Below are 18,785 nucleotides of genomic sequence, written 5' to 3'. Positions count from 1 at the left end.
GGGTGTACACATACCCCATAAAGAATAACTTAAATAAAAAGCAAAAGTAAATGACATAAATAAAAGGAATTAAGGAAAGGCTAGGAAAGCAAAGTAGACATGCAATTTTCACTTAGCACGTTGGATCACATAGGAGAGACAGAAAAAAGATAAAAGAAATTATACCTCCCCATTCATGACGTTGATAGAGTAAAAGGACTCAATTTGGACTAGGGTCACCAAAAAAGGGATAACTTAGGCTAAAACCATCAAAGCAAAGGATTAATGCACCAATTTAGCGGTAAAACATATATAAGCTAACTTGATTCCATCTACATCGAATCTTTGTTCAATTGTAATTAAAGAAATGCATAATGACCAAGGAAAAATGGAATAACTCATCAAAACTCCCAAATATAGCAACTAATGGAAGCTCAAAACGACCTTTAACCAATCAATCAAATCCAAATGCAATGCTTAAAAACTTCAAAGGTCCAAAAAGCCAAATAACGACTCAAATTACAATCAACTTAGAATTCAATTGCAAGGGATTGGAATGTAATTGGACCTTTGTGACATTGCTGCAAAATCATAGGGACCAAATTGATTAATTTTCTCAATTTTCTGGGTCATAGTGGCATAAGGGGAAACTTGAGGGGTCAAAGTGCTACATTCAGAATTTTCCCATGCATGCATACGTTAGAAAAACTGAAACTTTCTTTACTTCTGCAAAATCCTGCTGCAATCCTTTACAGCTTCAAACCATGCGTATTTCATTCCAGAAAAATGCACAAAGTTCATTTGTTTGCCAACCCAACTCATAGAAATCCCAAATCATCAACTTAGGCCATAATCATCTATCATTAGTGATCCCAACAGAGTATCCAAGCAAGAGAACAAAGAAAGAAACAACAGAGGTTCTCAATCTTTGCTCAACTCAACCAAACCAGAATGTTCAGCAAAACATATTAAAAAACTGGACCACAAAGCAACCAAAATATTAGACATCTGTACAAGAAAACGCAAGGCAACATCATACAACCCATGAAGATGCTTGCTGCAACTTAAACCATTTAGCAGCCCACGCAGCTCAAGAACAAACGAGACAGAGCCGTGACATGCCAACAAAGGGAGGAAAGAAAAACTATGAAAAACTAGCAAGTTGGAACTTATCCATGAGCTCATTTCTGCAATGTCTCAGCTTCCATATACGCAGGAAGATAACCATGAGCCAAAAGAAAAAGAAAAAGAAGAAACTGACCAAGGGAACATAAACCGAGTTAAAACCATTTCTGCTTGTTCCAGCTTAGCTACATTCATGCATTTCAACTCAAACAAGTTCCAATTTCCAATTCTTATCAAGCTCGTCATGCATGCCATGGTTTTCAACATTTAATCAAAACACATGCAAAACTGGAATATTTTCATGCAAAATGGTTTGGAGCTTCAGCAAAAAAAATGCTTTTGAGCTTCGGCACATAGCATGGTAGATGCACTCAAGCATTTCGAATCACAAACCCATGCTCAAAACCCTGTTAAGCTTCTCATGCATACAAACTACAACTTTCGGTCAAGGCTGGAATTACTATCTAACAAGAACAGCAAAGTTTGGAACCGCAATGGAAGAAAATAGCAAGACACAACCGTAAATTTCTGGTGCAGCAAAATGAATATGCATTTTCCAGCAGGTACTTGGTTGGTCTTAAATCCGAATTTACCTCGGTTAAAACATTGTGTTAAGTACCCAAAACTAACATGCAAGGCTACTTAATGAAATTACTATCATTTCTAGTTCAGATCAAGTTCGGACAGCAACTATAAACATCCACAAATCCAGAAATTCATTCGGCTATTCTCGGATGATCTTGCATGCAGCAGATTTTTTTTGTTCATTTTTATTTCTTGCTTAACCGAGCTAATGAGCTGCATGCAAAGCTTAATCATCTTGTCTTAAGTTAGTTAATCACATTTATAAGTTCAGATTGCCTCAGGGAAACAAAATTAAAGCTGCATTATCACAATCAACTCACGGCAATTCCATTTCCTTCCAAATCAGATTTTTTTTATGCTTCGATTTTGTCATCCGAACGCACAATCTTCACATGCAAGCTTTAATCATTTTATTTTTACTTAGCTAATCACAATTGCATGCTCAGATTATCACCAATAATCGAATTCAGAGCTGCATTATTCTAATCAAGCTCTCGGCAGAACCATTGCTTCCTAAATCAGATTTTTCACTGCCTTAACTTATCATCCGAAGGTACAATATTACATGCATGTCTATAACCAGCCTAATCTACCTCTGATCAATGCATCTCAATCCAAAAAAAAAAAATTACCTCAGATCGCAGCTCACTCACGCGACGGAGAAACTGAAATTTCTCCCCTCTCGGCTCGCTTGCGGACTGAATGGTTGGTGCTGGTTGGATGTTGCAGCTGCGGTGGTTGCAGTTGGTCACGGTTGGTGGAGGTGAATTGCAGCTGGTTGAAGTGAAGGTGGAGAGTGCAGCAGCGGCTCGCACACTGTCTCTTCCTTTCCCCCTCTCGATCAGTTCCAAAGTTTCTAGTTCTCACGGCTCACTCCTCACTCTCAGCCAGAACAGCAGAGCTGTAGTTCGCGCGCTTCCCTCTCTTTCTCTTCGATGATAACTAGGCAGAGGGTGTGAAGTGAAGCTCTACTGGAAGCTCACTCACGCGACAGAAACTGAAGTTTCCTTCCTCTCCTCTCGGCTGGCTTACGCACGCGATGGTTGGTCCTGGTTGCGGTGGTTGTAGCTGGTGGAGGTGAAGGTGTAAATGGAAAGCATGCACGGTCTCTCCCTTTCTTTCCTCAGGCTTGCGGACAGAAACCGAAAAGATTGCAGCTCGCGGTTTTCTTTTCTTTCCTCTCGGATGCGAGATGCGGCTCCCTCTCTCTTTCTCTGGTCGATGATCACGAGGTGGGGAGGAAATGTTGTAGTGGTCTGGGTTTTGAAGTGGAATGGTAGAGAGAAAAAATGGTGCACGGCTAGAGGAGGTTTTGTGTTGAAGTGGAGATGAAAGTGAAGTGAAATGTGATCCGGCAGAAATGGAATGTGATCTTTTTTTTTTTTTTTTTTTTTTTTAACTCAACTTAATAATTTAACAAAAATAATAGTAAAACTAAATAATAATAGAAACAACAATTTTAATTACAAACACATCAAAATCAATCAAACTAGAAATAACAAAATTACCATTTTCGATCTTTTCTTTCATTTTCATCATTTTTCATCATTTTTTCCTTCTTTTCTTTTTCAAAATAAATTAACAAAAATAAACCAAAATGCCAAAAAAATTAAATTTGAATGTATTTTTGTGAACAATTTTCCTTTTTCTCCTTTTTTTTTCATGATTTTTCTACGCTAAAACTTAAAAAATAAAAATAGAAACTAGAAACTAAAAAAAAAAAAAAAGTAACCACGACAAATGAGAATAAAAAGTAAAAGAAATTACACCAAAAATTTGGTGTCTACAATAGTAGTAGGTGTAGATGACGACAATTGACAAAAATAAAATATTTGTATTGTGTTGTGTGTAGAGAGAGAGTGCGTGTGTGTGTGAGTGGAGTGTGGAGTATTAGTAGTGGAAAGTGTGTGTGGGAAGTTTTGGGAAAAAGAAAACAGTAGGTGGATAAATCCTAGGAAATTTTTTGGAAGCTCCCAATAATTTTTTTCTTTTTTCTCTTTTGTTAATTTTCTTCCTTTTCGGATATTCCCAATTTTCCTTATTTTTCTTCTTTTCCAAAACCTGCAAAACTAAGAGAAATCCACATTAAAATGCATGAAAATAAATGACCAATAAACAGATGAAAATTTCAAGAAAATATTGAAAAATAGCAAAAATCTGGTGCCTATACTTGTTAGTGATCAATAGTTTATTATGTGGACTTTCTTGGTCGAAATAAGTTTTAACCTTCTTTCCTCATTAATTAAATTAATTCAGGAAGCCTAGGAGTATAATATTATAGTTATAATAAGTAATAATAATAAAAAGCATGGGATATATGTACTAATCGATAGTGTATATGTAAAATATTAATTTGAAGCGGGAACAAAGCAGAGATGGGACGAGACAATCATCCCCCATCCAAGTGCCCCATAAGGTTGGGGGTGAATTTTTTCCTCTATCCCTACCCTAGCCCCACACTTTCCCTGCCCCATTTGTCATCTGTGGGACGGATATTCATGGGCATCTACCTCATTATCATCCCTACTCTCGACATTTATAAATCAAATAGTAAGAGGTTTGCACCTCAATGGGTTTCTCTTTTACACTAAAATTTTCATAGAATGCTTAGAGTTAACACGTACAAAAACAAAAAAGAAGCAAACAAAAGTTGTGTAAGAACACATACATATAGTTTTATTAGCGAGAATAATAAGGTTTTTTTTTTTTACTTTAGAGCAGACTCTTGCAGATGGAAGCAAAATCTCGATGGGATTTTTTTTCCATTAAGCCTGCCTACTCATTGTGCCTTGACTTGTATCATCCTGATATAGCCAATGTCTCTTGATAGCAAGCCAATTTTCCCTGGAGTGAAACACTTTCTCTTATTAGCTTGTTTTGACAAATTACAAACCAGAAACTGCTGGTCAAATGGAAATGCCACTCCGGATGGAACTTGCTTGTTAACTCTGATAGTGAAGTATCTGATAAGTTCTGAAAGAATGTCCAGAGGCCCAATTTTTTGTATGGAAATTAACTAGCCCCGACTCATGATTCTCTAGCCCTCTACTTAGCTAATTACAATTGCCCATTGTAGTTCACACTTCAACTAAGACTATATTTGATTACCCGTGCTTTCCAGCTTCATGTAGGATACACTGACAAGACTACAAGAGGACTAATGGCAACTCCCCTGTGAATAGTCAAACATCCTAATCCATTAAACATGCATATACAAAGAAGCCACATCAATCCAGAATGATACAAAGGGGAATATTTTGTACCCAACTGGCAGTCTCTGTGACGTTAAATCAGTCGGCCTTCTTAATCAAGAAGCTTCATAGCTGGTCGGGGTAATACATTTGCAGAAACTATTTACAGTGAAAGCACAATTACCACAACTCTACAACACAAACGTGAGATAAATGATATGGCTGCCACTTTTCTCAGATCTCTCTCGAAATCCTCCTTACATCAGCACCTTCAAATAATAGATTAAATTACTCCTTGCAATTCTTCTGCAAGTCGTCTTATGTTGTTCCAAAAGGTATATTGTCCAAGCAAAACCATGTGAGGACTCTTTCACCGACGATGCTGGCACATTTGGCATGCAGTTGCAGACTTAACATTTGAATACGTGCACTGATCACATGCCCAATTACCAGAATCATCAAGGTTTCTGCTAGACCCTCCTGTCTTGGAAGACCCCTTTCCCTTGCCACCACCTTTTCCCTTGCTGCTAGCAGTTACATTTTTTGAGCTTGATGTCTTGCTACAAGATCCTTGCGAGTCCACATCCGAAAGACCATTTTCTAATGCTCTGACCAGGTTCTCGAAGTAGTTTCGGGTCACACTGCAGCAATTTAAATCATATATCAGTTAGAATGCAAAAGGTTTAATTATCAGCTACAAAATGGATAAATGTGAGAATGCAGAAGATCATCCTTCTTCACTGACAAAAGTATAAGAGGAAAAAAGATTGGCTGGAGTTACTTTAGGGGCCAAACAATCTCAATAATCAGAAGGGGAAATAAAAGCTGCAAAACAAAAAATTAAAACAGAACAGTGTTCTATATAATAAGAGGAACAAAGGCCCAGAATCGTAAGGCTAGAGAAAATGAGTAATTAAGCAAACTTGCTAAAGCAGAGATCAGGAGCCATTTGACTATCAGCTCATAGTTATGCAATAACTAGCATCGATTTTTATCAGAGTTGCAATTAAAATGTTGCTTTGAACCTCTGTTGCATGGTCAGCTAGCAGTGTGTCACATTACAACCGATCAAATATAAAAATTTAACATGTCAATATCTTTCCAGCCAAATATCACTTACTAAAATTTATTTTCAAGTTTCATTCAACAATTCAGTCATTAATTCTTCTTTTCACCAAATGCATATCAAGAAGGATACAGTAAACAACATCTGTGCAGGAATAATGCGTGCCAAAAGCTAGATAACCTCTTTGACGAATCAGTCCAATAGGCAAAGGACTGTATCCTTTTCAAAAGCACATAAGTACACTGAGATCGCAGAAATTTACTCTGACAAGGGTCACAAATCAGAAAAAGATATAGTAGATCAAAAGAAATTTACTTTTCAAAAGCACATAAGTACATTAAGATCACAGAAATTTACTCTGACAAGGGTCACAAATCAGAAAAAGATATGGTAGATCATTTCCTGGACTTGAACTTGAGCTAAATTACCTAGTCAGACCAGCTAACTTCGTGCGAAAATCATTGAAATCCTTCGAAGGACCTTCAGCCTGGAGGTAATTCTGTAGTTCCTTTTCTGCACACTGATGGAGCCTCTCTAAACCAGCCTCTGCCTCCCCTGGAGAAAACCGTTCCAAGCTATTTAGTGACAAATGTTAATTGCAAAAGAATGCAACCAAGATCCACATGGATCAAAGAGACAAAGATACCTTGTAAGTACTCAAAAAACTGTCTCCTGGTGTGCTCATGCTCAGGTAGGTAATAGCCATAAGCATATGTCCATTTTAGAACCCTCCGACATTCTACGATCTGCACAATCATAGGAATTGATCACATGTACAGTGTACATTACATGGCAAAGAAACAATCAGTGAGTGGGAAAAAATAAGTTTAAGTCAGATTGACAACCCCCCAGAAATGTTTACAATCCCAGCCCTATACAATTCAAAAGTACACGACTACAGCAGCTGTTTATGCAACACAAAAGTCTCATATATAATATATTTAACGACCTCCGAAATAATCAACAAAAAGCAGAAACACTCCACGGTTATTCACTCAGTAGGTCCGGTGATAATATCTTAATAATAGGTTACTGGGTTCAAGACACCTGGAAGAACTGTCAGAAGTGCAACTCACAGGTTTATATAGTACCCCCAACCCAAGCTTCTGTTTAGCTCAGTTGCATAAAGAAGTTTCTTGTAGACTGTATGTATTCATTCATGCATACATCAAGATAAAACTAATTTCACACAATTACTAAGATAAACCAAAACCAAAGACAAAACTAGTCTCACGCAATTGCTAAGATAAACACTAGTTTGTGAGAGCTGAAGATATACTAAGATCAAACAAGTTTCTCCTTCTCCCAATTGCTGAGACAAAACAAATTTCACACAGTTGCTAAGATAAACAATAATTTTGAGAGCTGATATCATGCTGAAACCATTATTCCTCTGGGGCTTGCAATGGTACTAACACAAAAGCATTAATAATGGCCTAAATCAGGTTGGAGCATTGAGAACTTTCCATACAAGTGAACCACCTACTTGGGCATGTAAAAGATGTACTGATCTAATATGAGCTTGCGCTCAATTGCTTCTGAATTTCAAAATCAGAATCAGAATAAATATCTAAACGGAAAGGGAAAAAAATGTTTTGTTGCTTCTGATTTTCAGCTTTTTTGCCTCCGAAAAAGCAATAAAAAGAAAGCTAGAAGCAAGCTTTAAAATAATAGCTTTTTTAAACTCAGAAGCCCAAATCAGGTTCTTAGAATTATTTAAGAACAGGCCCCATCCACAGTAGAATAGCACAATCACAGTTGCTTTTATCACCAGTTGCCAGCCAATGGTTGGAACTTCATAATTTTTTAACCCAGAAGAAAGGCAATGTACATGTGCAGTACAATCACAAATAATCCATGTTTACCCTGCAAACCACCTAATTATTGGCCTGAAATTCAGTTGCCAAAAAATGCATTTAAAATCACTGAAAGCACAGAAGTAATCCAACTAAACAGACACACAGATTCAAGGCATGCAATCCCATCTGGAGAACTTAAATGGCAGTCAAGACAAGGAAGCAATACACCCAATCTCAAAGCCTGTCCTTTCTTCATATCCTGAACTCATGCTCTGCTTCTAAAAAATGACATTCCCAAGCTGTTCTATCATATTCTTGATCAGAAAGTCAAAACTTTTGGCAGCTAAGCCCCAACTTCATAGCCCCTCTGAGTAGCAAAGGACCTTAGGCACAGCTCTGCCGCCCAAAAAAACCCTAAGTTCCTCAGCAACAACCAAGACTCGAAGTAAAAACCATTAATCCAAAGCCCCAAATCTTAGGAACACTCATCTACTTCAAAATATCCACAAACTTAATTGTATCTTCACTAAATGTCATTTGCTTTGTAAATATGTTTGTCTGAAAGTGTGCAAATGAGAAAGTTCACATAATATCTGAGAGACAGACAGAAAGATACATGGCAGGCCAAGATAGAAGCCCTCACATATGGATTTCTGGCTACTCCGTTGTCCATAACAAGAGTGCTAGTCTATAATAGTCAACATAGTTCTTAAGCACATTAAAACACCAGCATTATTTGATTTCATTTTCATCCTATGTTGGACAGATGGAATAGTGCAACTCGGTAAAAATGCCATACAAAATTTCATTCTGTACATATTAATGAAGAGTTTTAGCCTTTAAAAAGTTGTTAATACATTAAAATGAAAACAAATGCTAGTTCTTTAAGTGGCTTCTCGACTACACACACACTAGACATAGCAAACTTTCTATGCTAACGTCAAACTACAATTGAGAACTTATAGTTTGAGAATGTCTTACCTGAAGCCAAGCTTCAATTATGAACTTCAACTGTGACTCAGGTTGGCATTGTATTTCACTCAACTTTTCCAGCTGTAGGGAAAAAAGAAGACATCAAATTCTGAAGGCACCTGAAGTTACTTATCACCCAATGCCAACTAATAAAGGAATAAAAAATAATGTGCCTCGATCCCAAAAGTTAATAGAAGTAACACGAAAGTTCACCATTGACATAATAGACTAGATTCTAGCAACTGCCTTCAATTTGGAACTATGAATAGGACTTTGGAAGACCAATTTAAAAGAAAAGCATACAAGTTCTCCAGTGCCAATCCGAAAGTCTTATTCTCCACAAACTACTACGCGCCGGATAGTTTTCTAGCTAGCTTTGGCTCTTATACATACATAGAATTAGATATCTAAACCATCACCTTTTTCAACAAACAGGACTAGCAAAATAAACTATCAGAGAAAATAAATATAAATGAGAAGACAGAAAAGGTTCTTGTTGTCTTCGAATATTGCATTTGCCATAGTCATAAGTATGAGGCCACAACTGCATATTCCAATCACATATAAGAAATAGCAATTTCAAATTAGATAGATTTCTTTTCGGATAAACACATAATTAGCAGAATTCTGCAACCATATATCAGAGAGAGAGAGAGAGAGAGAGGGTCAAAAGGTTCTCGTTGTCAGTCAATATTGTGTTTGCCTTCAGTCATAAAGCATGAGGGCTATCAATTACACATCAAAGCGTAAAAAAGAGAGTAAAAAAGAAGATTGTACTCACATGCACAGTTTGCATTAGGTGCAAATCTGCTAGAGCTTTTTGCCTTGACTGCAAATAAAAGAAGAAACAATTCAGGTGACCAAGTGGGGCATTTGGTACTCTCGAAGGAGTTCTAAGTTTCATTATGATGATGCCAGACCCTTTATAAATCTGACAAACAAATTGACTGTATCCTAATGCATATTGAGAATGCTAAACATGCACAAAGAACTAAAAGGTTCATAGTTGCTTGAAAGACAAAAGGCACCATTGCTTCAAAACAAAGAGTTCACACAACATATTTGAACAGAATCTACATTTCTTGCTACCAAAATCAGGTTAAAAAATCCTAAAAGAAGCTTTTCTGATTTCATTGTCTAGATACTCTGCCTTTTAAATAAACATTCTCATCCAACTTACTCAAAGTAAAGAACAAAAGAGCATTCGGATAGACAAAGGAATCATTTCTCAACTTCCTCCTAGCATTCTTGCACATATATTGTGACCTAACCATATGATTTCTCCCTTACCAAGTCCCATTCAGAGCAGTGATGGACCCAATGGCAACTAGAGTAGCCAAGTAGACACGAATATCCTAGAAAAGTACAAATAGGAAAGAAACGCTACTAAAAATACAAACACTAGGTTGAATGCTTACTAACATTGAACAAGGAAACTAAAAGCACAACACAAGGTTAAACGCTTACTGGCATTGACCTGTGAACAAGTACGAGTGTAAGAGCAACCTACTTCAACCCTTCTGCATGAATTTGATAAACCTTGCTCCTTTTATGGTATATCTTGCAATCTTTATTTCACAATCAAAGGATCCACAATCTGATACCAAATATGTCACATAGGTAGACAACCAAACACACTAATGCCTCTCGTTCTATGCATAAATATCTTCCTATAAAATATATTAATGAAATTTATTCCATAAACTGTGTTGACAGTACAGGATACAACCAACAAAACATACAACCTTTTTTCAAGCAGGGCAATAAGTACAGATATCATATAAATTCAGAAGCATCGTGAAATGACAAGCTTTAGCAGCCACAGAAACATCATTTTCCCGATCATGACTCTGCAACCTTAAGATTGAAATGCAGAAGTGAAACTAGGGCACTGCAACTCAAGTAGGGAAGTAGTTGTTATAAAAATGACTAACTCAAAGAGGAATGTAGCCATATCACCTATTTCAAAGAATTCTGCAGTATGTTTAACGAAAAGGAATTATTCCAACCATGAGGAACTATCTCCAGAAGAATGAAATTAAAGACACCATAAAGCGTTAATGACACAAGAAGTTGTTCTGCCGCTTTGCATCCATTAAATGATATTCAATGATGACTTCTCTCACCACTATCTTTAAATCAACTATTTAGATAATTTTTCCGTCTTTTATTCCAGTTGTCTAACCCATCGAAAGACAAAAGAAAAAGCAAAAAAGTAATTGCAGGCCAATGTAGTAACTAGTGCCCAATACTAGCTAGTTATGGTACTTCTTAATGCCAATTACCATGTACATGCTTATCGTCATGGCATCCTGTCAATCTTCTGTGCTTTTTTCCACCAACGTTTTCTTTCTTTTCTTAGTCTGATTACCTGATACTTTAAAATACATTCAACACATGCGTGATGGAAGCTTATCTTGATAAGTAAAGAAATGATCTGCCACTAGTAAAACAAAGTTTGAGGACCAATATGATTAAATGATGATGGATCTTTGCCTCAGAATGAACTCATCCAGACAAAGATGTTATAGACAGGCTTTTGAAGTATCTCTCTTCTTCTTTTCAGTGAGAAGCCAAGTTCCTGTTTAACTTTATTTAAAAGATAAATGAATTTACTAAGAAACCACCAACACAATTCTCCAATACAGAATGATACAAATGTCACTTGAAATTGTCATGTTTGCCATGAAAATAACCATGATGAATCAAATTAAAATGCAATCCCGAGTTAACAGTACTTGTATCTTTGGAAGAGGATTACCAACAATTACTTAACATCAAAATGCATAGATAAAAGAATGCAGAATGCCACAAATGTCGCTGGAAATTGTCATGTTTGCCATGAAAATAACAATTATCAGCCCAATTCAAATGCATTCCCGAGTTAGCAGTACTTGTATCTTTGGATGAGGATACCAAACGATTACTTAAACATCAAAATGCATTGATAGAAGAATGCAACAACTGCAATCTTAGTAGAGCAGTGTGTGCATACCGACTGGTTGGTTGCCCACCGCTCATAGTAGTGAGTATATCTCTCCAGAGAATTCTTGGCCATCTCCCTCCTGCGTTCGGCTTCATCATACTGAAAAATTATCAAAACATTGTCACTTAAAACTACCTTTAATGCAGCATATTCTCAGTATTCTTCTTGAGTTGGAAGAAGATAAAATAATGCCCATACCACCCCCTCCTGCTTTGCTGCCTCATAACGGTTGCAAGCATAGAAACCACCTGTCCTCTCACCATGTTCTGACCATACACCAAGACATAGCCTGAAACAACAAAGGCCTCCACTTACAAAATGACATTAGATGGAAATTTTTTCCCCTTTTATCCTTTCATTGCTATGAGCAACAAGATGCATGTGGGAGAGCTCACAAAAGACATTGTTCTTTAACAAAACCATACATGAACTATTCACATAAAAACACAGAATTTTTCCAGAACCTTACCAGCAAAATTCAAACTTGCAAGGTGGTGTGCAAGTCATGTGCATGCAACCTTGATTCTTCTCAATTGGACGTTTGCACTTTGGACAAGGCTTAGAATTCGCCAATATCCTAGAATTCAGCACAGCAGTATCATTGTCATCCTTTAATCATCCATCAAACTATTAATATTGCTAACGCAAGATTCTAAACAAATATTGATTCTGAAAAGTAGTGACATTGTTACTGGCATATGCAGACTGCTCACGTCTTCATCTCTATAAAATAACAATGCTGATTGCATCTTTAATAATGGATTTACCCTGACACATTAACTTGACTAACCAAAAGCTAACTCACTTTTCTACTTTTAAGTTTCTTCTCCTTGACAAAATTTCTGTCCCTTAATTCAAAATGAAGCCTAAATTCAGGCAAATAACTAAAGAGTTAGCATCAATCAACAAGAGAAACTAGCATTACACAGACTTATCAAAAGCATGTAAAGTGTTGCATGGCAATATGTTACTATACCAGTTCATGTTTTCTGACTCAGCACTGTTTTTCAAAATCCACTTAGCCACAGTCTCACAGTCCACAGGGCGATGAGCTTCCTCTGTACACTGCTAGATCAAAATGTACAATAAGCACAATGGTCGAAAGTACCAATCAACAAATATTGAAGTTCTTCCCAACAATCCAAAAGAGACTTACGTTCCAACAAAAGCTATATGAACAACTACAAGTAACATCATAGCTCCCACTTCCAACCACATATTCAACAGCATGATCACAACCTGGAGCTGGACACCACTTGGTCTACAAAATAGAAGAGTAGAAAAGAAATTACTCCAAAATCACAACAATCACAAGATACAGACAAGTGAAAAAGCAGAGTTTTTAGATTATATTTTGGGTAGAAAACAATCTTTCACCTCATGTATGCATTTCTCCAAGATACATACATTTTTTTCATTCTGACCAAAATAGAAAGGTACGCTCAAAGCAACGTAAACAAGCTTATTAATATAACCCCCATGCAAGAGATACATTCCAGTCTTATATAGATGATCAACAAATGGAACCTAAGCATCCTATTATATTCTTCTGCCCCTGAATGGATTTAAAAGGATGAATCCGGGCAGTAGAATCTATTTTTATATCATTATATATGCAAGTAAGCTAAAGAGTTCATACTAAAAGAAAACTCAGAGATCAATGCATAAGAGTTCTATAACCACAAAGATCAATGCATAAAAGCTGGATAATGACATTAGAAACAACTGGTTAGCAGTGTTCTAGAGCAGATATCAAAGACAGGTCAAACTAAGTTAGACATGCTCTGTACATTTTCCAAACAGCCACTAGGTTTAAGATGGAGCCATGTCATATCCAATACATACATTTGAAGTTAAAAAAAAGTAGATAGCTTTAATCTAAAGCGTCACTCCAGCTTTTTAAGGTTTTGTTCCTGTATAGTAAACTTTTTAGGTTGGTGTGCACAAATGGTATCCAAAACCAGAGAAATAGGTAAGCAAATCCACGTGAGTTCTGCTTTTGTAAATCAAGTAGAAAGACAAAGAGAAAGAACATGCAGCAGAAAGTATGTAAATCAAGTAGTACAAGATGAGGTACAAATAAGGCAAATAAGCATCCACCTTCCTGTTGTCTTCTATATATGATCTAAGAAGGTAACGATAATATTTATCCTTATTTTCATCAGACGCCAGCCTAGCAATCATTTCTTGTCCAACAGCAGCATAGCAGGAGGGATCAGGACACCTCAGCGTCAAGCAACCAGGGCCATCATTGATAGATGTGCTAACGTAAGCTAACAACACAAAAAGGAAAAGAAATTTAAGAGGCTTACAGTATGATACAAGGGTAAAAAGTGATCAAGTTGATATGATAAACTTCACATGGAAGAGGCTTATTATAACTAGGGAAGGGAAACATTTTACAACAAGAGGGATGGACATGGTGCACAATAATACCAGAAAATCAATTAATGCAGATCACATGCACTGTAGTATCACGGCAGCTAAGCTTTTTAACTTGAATTAGTATCCAAATCTAGTTATTCTAGTTTAATGATAAGCACTATTACACCAAGTTTCATGTAATGACTCAAACAAATAAAGATTTACAGTATTTAATATCTAGTTCTTACACCAAATGAGAAAATGCTTTAGATAAGGAAGTTCTTCATTAATAACCCAAGGATCTGTACAACCACCCTTTCAATGCTTTTCTTCCCCCTATCTTTTTAAGTTTTCCCAAAACTTCAAAAACAAATGGAAGTCAAATTCCATCAAAATCCCAAGCAAAAGTTGCTCTTGAAAGCAAAAAAAAATTCCACACAAATGGCAAAACAAACAACAATGCTCGAACAAATTCAGCATCAGCTTGAACTCACAGCCAAATATCTAGTTTATCTGATTAAGCGAGATGATGTTTAAGAGGCGACAAGGTATCTCTAAGCATTTTTAAAAGACATTCAAGAAGAAAAGTTGTTTTACATTGATCATAGCACTGATTGATGGGAAAATGATAGAATAGAGTTTGAATTCTTCGCCAACCTAGGCATGCGTCTTGGATAATTATGATAAAGGTATTCTTCACTAAAGCTTTTGTCAAAAATCTTCGGAGCTTATTCAAAATGGAAGGATCGGGTGTTTGAGCAAAGACCTAGGTAATGAAATTATTGAACATAATCAATCAGGTATTGAAAGCATAAGAGCAAGCTGATGTTTTATACATTTTCTATTTTCTTCTTTCCATTTGTACTGACCCTTGCACAAGCACAAAGGTTTAGGAGATGCACATGTAACAGCTTAAAATTGACTTAAATCAAAATATCACGACCTTAAAATATAAGGGAACTATCACAAATAGAGCATGTTAACTAATTTTTCAGTAGAACGTAACTAATTACTTTTGACTTTATATGAACAACTTTTTCTGTTGCAACCAAAAAAGAAAATGTTACCACTGAAAATCTGGATGCATTATGTATACCAAACATGAGTAGGTGGACTGATCTTATTATTCTCTAATAACTATCTTATGCAACAAATTTTTTTTGGATGCAATTAAATTAACAAATAATTGTTAACCCTGACAACATGTAACAATCAGAACCCAATTAAATATAAACACTTTAATTAAAAGATCCCACATCTAAAATGTTGATCAATAAATACTAAGCGAATAAACATTCAGCTAAAAATGGTATGATTCCCTAGGATATAATCATTTGTGCAACAATGTGATGAAGAAAGACTTTTGAATAGATTACTCTTATATTAACCCCATGAGGTTGAATCTGAGCAAAAGAGTGTGGTTAAATCAAGGAAAGAGGTACACAATAAGTTGATGGAATAGCCTTTAAATCTTGGTCAGAAACAGAATTTTGGAAACCACTTCTCATTCTATCGAAGGAGAATCAAAAGAAAAGCTATGCTCACAGAAATACTCAATTTGGAGGGACAAAGAAAGTAGTTAAAATTGGCATGTATGAAGCAACAGCACAATCTCACTTTTTATTCATTTCTGTTATCATCTTCCTCCTCAATTGCATTTGTATCTTAAAAGCCTTTAGTTTGTTGGGCAACGTAAGTTTGTACAGGCTCCCAGGGTATCATTCATAGTAGTGCAATCTCACCCAAATATCTACATTCAGTACATACTTTCCTCGTGCACCAATTTCTTCTGCAACAAGTCCCAGAAGTTGCAGCATTCACCTTTCCTAAGTTCATTTTTTGTTTGACACTGATACTAAACCTTATATTAAAAGTAAATAACTGTTAGCATTCTCACATTCCAACAGAACAAACAGAACATCCCACTCATCCTCCGAAAAGTTATACACCAATTGATCAAAGGTTTCAATTAACATATCTAATGAAAGCCTCATAAAACTAGAAGCCTAGGGCTGGCCATTAAAAATTGACCATATAAAAGTGCAACATATCTACAGTCAACTTAAGGAGTCCGAACATGGTTTAGTGAAATAACCTTGCCAGCATGTATTACAAAAAGAATGACCGCATGCAGCAGCACTTATCTTGTCAAGAGGATAGTTCTCAAAACAAATCCCACAGGCAACCTGCCAGAAGAAAATTGCAGAGCAATGATGAAAAAAATTAGCTGCACTAGAAACAAAAATATGCATACAGTACATGTACTTATAAAGTTGTCAACGCCATATAGCTCACCTCCTTGGCATTTGAGGATTGAACAACAGGCTTCTCCAATAAACCAACAGCCAAGCGGACTCGTTCTTCATGGGCAAACCATTCCTCATGCACATTATTAACACTCCTATATGTTCATTGGTTAAAACAATTAGGTTCCAGAAAGGACAATTTCCTGTCTTCTTTTCTTGTTTTGAAAGCCATTTTTTCTATTGCTCTGGTGTCTCGAGAGAAATAGCAGGTACACACACACGTACGTACATACATACATACATACATACATACATATACACACACACACAAACACATGCATGTATATGTACACATATATATGGTGGGGAACCTTTTAAACAAGCACATTTGACCAAAACATGTAGGTTATAGAAAATAGAACCTCCTGTCAAACAATAACTTAGACTTACATAATAACCAGACTACAGTAACCTAGGGATGAATCTCAATGACCATACAAATGTTAAGAGGAAATTAGCACAGAAATGTAAACCAGTGAACTGCACATGAAAGGGAAATGACATGATCAAAAAGCATGTTCCTTACCAATTATAACGCCGCAACAGTAGACAAGCCACTTCTCTTGATACAGAGAGAACGGTCGAAATTCTCATGATGTCATCTTCTTGACGTTGACGTATATCTTCTTCCTTCAAGATGGTGTAACTCTTCTGAATTACACAAAAACTAATTTTAGTTTCAAATGGAATGGAAAAGGCAAATCAATCAATGAAATGTTGGTGACTTAGTATCCTCAGACCTGAACCTTCAACCAAAAGATAATCAATAGGAAAAACTTTAAGCCAACACAGTATTCATTCCATGAGACACCCAGAATCCTAACCTTTAGACACTTTAGACACTAGAATCTACATGGAGCAGAAAGGTTCACCACTGTAAACTCACCCTCAGTTCCAACCAAAATTTCATTCTTTCCATGCCAAACAAGGCTGAGACCTCAGAACTCAAATCTAATACTCCAAAATACAAGAATAAAACAATAAATACCTAATACATCTCATACACTACCAACAGCTATAAATACCTATTACCTCTAAAGTCAATACATGGCAACAATCACCTAAATCACAGAAATGCATAACCCAACTCCACCATTTGGTTTAAAAAACACTAACTTCCAAAATCTTTCCATAATTCTAATTAATCAGAACTCAACCCACACATAAACGGGTATAATGACATAAAAGTGAAGCTTCAGCACTAGCATGGGGACACTCGTCAAATACAAAACCCTAGCACACGCAGCGGATTTCATTAATAGTCAACGATCATTATCTCAATTACACAAGCAGCAAATGCAAGTGCTTGCTTACGCAATTCAAGTGGAAATTAACACTCCTAAAACTTCCCCAAAGGAAAATCTAAATGGTACACATAATCTGAAATGCACGACCTGTAATATCTACCTTTATACACACAAGTTGGGTCCTTGTACAGAAACACACCTAAATTAGACCTATAAATCGAAATCTACAAGCACTGTAATTACATATAATAATCCACTTCCTCGCTGAAAAATCCAGAAAAGCTAAAGGTAAAAGTAATATAGGACCTGGCCACGACTATCAATGATATCATCTGAGTCATCAATCTCGTTACCCATAAACTCGTAATCGGCAGTGCCGTAGTCGTAATCATAGTCTCCGTCGCTATCCATTCCGCTGTAGAAATCATCGTCGCCGGACTCCGCGTCGTTGGCGTCGTGCATATCATCCTCCGATTCCATCTCAAGTTAACAAAACTACCCAAATTTAAAAAAAATTCTTGCAAAATCCTGGGAAAAACCCTCGGCTCTCAAAATTCCAACAATCAGTCCCAATCGGTGGTGGTTCGCGAGCAGAATAATCAAACCAATTAGTATTTAAATTAGGCATAGATGATTAGGTAACGGATTAAAGCGATAAATTGCTTACTACAGCATCATGATTAGGTTAGAGGATCTCTTGAGGGCTTAATCAAGGCTATGAAAAACAGGAATAGGAATTAGGACTTGAAGGCATGGAGGGGATGGGGAAATGGGAGAAGGTGTGAAGATGACGAAAGAGGTAGACAAAAGTATAATACCGGGGGCCCGATGCCGAAAGAGGCTAAGGAACGGAAATGTTGTGAGAGTGTGGTTTACGGTTTTTACTTTGGGTTTTTAAATTTCCCCCAATGTAATTCTTTTTCCTTTTTCTCAAGGGATAATTTCAGAAATCTCCCATGAGGTTTTCAATTATTTCATTGGCTTCCCTTCAAATTTAAAAAACTAAACTAACCTCCCTTGAAGTTAATTATCTTGTAACATTTAGGCCCAACCAATAATTAAAAAGTGATATTACAAGAGAGAAGATAATGATAAGTGTTTATTATATATGGATATTAGTAGCATTTTGTGTATATTTTTTATATTAATTAGGATGATTTAAGAT

The 18,785-nt window shown here is 36.4% G+C and overlaps 1 protein-coding gene across 2 annotated transcripts; it reads right to left on the bottom strand.

The window, feature by feature from the left end:
- Positions 1–4,765: 4,765 nt before the first annotated feature.
- Positions 4,766–18,468, bottom strand: LOC113764803 (probable E3 ubiquitin-protein ligase ARI7). 2 transcript variants are annotated; one of them, XM_027308806.1, is made up of 16 exons: positions 18,288–18,468; positions 17,927–18,167; positions 16,900–17,024; positions 16,363–16,468; positions 16,163–16,253; positions 13,804–13,976; positions 12,860–12,964; positions 12,680–12,768; positions 12,173–12,280; positions 11,902–11,992; positions 11,713–11,802; positions 9,499–9,546; positions 8,727–8,798; positions 6,593–6,692; positions 6,375–6,501; positions 4,766–5,521 (listed from the first exon to the last, which is right to left on the bottom strand). In XM_027308806.1, the coding sequence occupies exons 2-16, from the start codon at positions 18,098–18,100 to the stop codon at positions 5,251–5,253; spliced, it is 1,770 nt and encodes a 589-aa protein (XP_027164607.1). In that variant the 5' UTR covers positions 18,101–18,167; positions 18,288–18,468; the 3' UTR covers positions 4,766–5,250. The 2 variants fall into 2 exon arrangements, with proteins under 2 accessions (XP_027164607.1, XP_027164606.1); XM_027308805.1 differs by having other exon boundaries at positions 17,927–18,468.
- Between the last annotated feature and the right edge of the window lie 317 nt (positions 18,469–18,785).

Source organism: Coffea eugenioides, chromosome 3, assembly GCF_003713205.1.
Source record: "Coffea eugenioides isolate CCC68of chromosome 3, Ceug_1.0, whole genome shotgun sequence".
Lineage (NCBI taxonomy): Eukaryota > Viridiplantae > Streptophyta > Magnoliopsida > Gentianales > Rubiaceae > Coffea > Coffea eugenioides.
Note: the sequence above shows the minus strand (reverse complement) of the source record. Positions and strands in the feature narration are given on the sequence as shown.

Bases quoted from the DNA above. Each gene is read 5' to 3' on its own strand.
- LOC113764803 (XM_027308805.1), bottom strand. From the start codon at position 18,100: ATGGAATCGGAGGATGATATGCACGACGCCAACGACGCGGAGTCCGGC. The intron at 12,965-13,803 runs GTGGATGCTTAT...TCTATTTTGTAG, and splicing joins ATATAGAAGACAACAGGAAG to ACCAAGTGGTGTCCAGCTCC. The intron at 11,803-11,901 runs GTATGGGCATTA...ATAATTTTTCAG, and splicing joins CAGCAAAGCAGGAGGGGGTG to TATGATGAAGCCGAACGCAG.